This window comes from Condylura cristata, unplaced genomic scaffold (assembly GCF_000260355.1).
Source record: "Condylura cristata isolate star-nosed mole 26May11 unplaced genomic scaffold, ConCri1.0 scaffold00017, whole genome shotgun sequence".
In the NCBI taxonomy this organism is placed as follows: domain Eukaryota; kingdom Metazoa; phylum Chordata; class Mammalia; order Eulipotyphla; family Talpidae; genus Condylura; species Condylura cristata.
The window spans coordinates 16,643,532-16,643,997 of record NW_004567118.1 but is presented as its reverse complement, the minus strand read 5'-3'; the positions used below and the strand labels follow the sequence as shown (position 1 = coordinate 16,643,997).

Genomic DNA, 466 nt, shown 5'->3' with positions numbered 1-466 from the left:
TCCATTTTTCTAATGGCCTGATTGGTTTGCATTTCTACCTTGCAGATTTCCGGGGAAGAGGCTACGGTGGAGAGAGGGGCTACAGAGGTCGTGGGGGTAGAGGTGGAGACCGAGGTGGCTACGGAGGAGACAGAAGTGGGGGTGGTTATGGTGGAGACAGAAGTGGGGGTGGTGGCTATGGAGGAGACAGAAGTGGGGGTGGCTATGGTGGAGACAGAAGTGGGGGTGGCTACGGTGGGGACAGAGGAGGCGGTTATGGTGGGAACCGAGGAGGCGGCTATGGAGGAGACCGAGGAGGTGGCTATGGAGATCGAGGAGGTGGTTATGGAGGAGACCGGAGTGGTGGCTATGGAGGAGACCGAGGTGGCTACGGTGGAGACCGAGGAGGTTACGGTGGAGACCGAGGCGGCTACGGTGGAGACCGAGGAGGCTACGGTGGAGACCGCGGCGGCTACGGTGGAGACCG

General features: G+C 60.9%; 1 protein-coding gene across 1 annotated transcript in view; it reads left to right on the top strand.

Annotated features, from left to right (window-relative positions):
• The window catches only part of TAF15 (TAF15 RNA polymerase II, TATA box binding protein (TBP)-associated factor, 68kDa), a 29,068-nt gene that overhangs the window by 26,638 nt on the left and 1,964 nt on the right, over positions 1-466 (top strand). Inside the window, exon 13 of the mRNA XM_012726067.1 lies at positions 7-462. Coding sequence (XP_012581521.1) covers positions 7-462 — 456 coding nt within the window. The remainder of the gene's footprint in view (positions 1-6; positions 463-466) is intronic.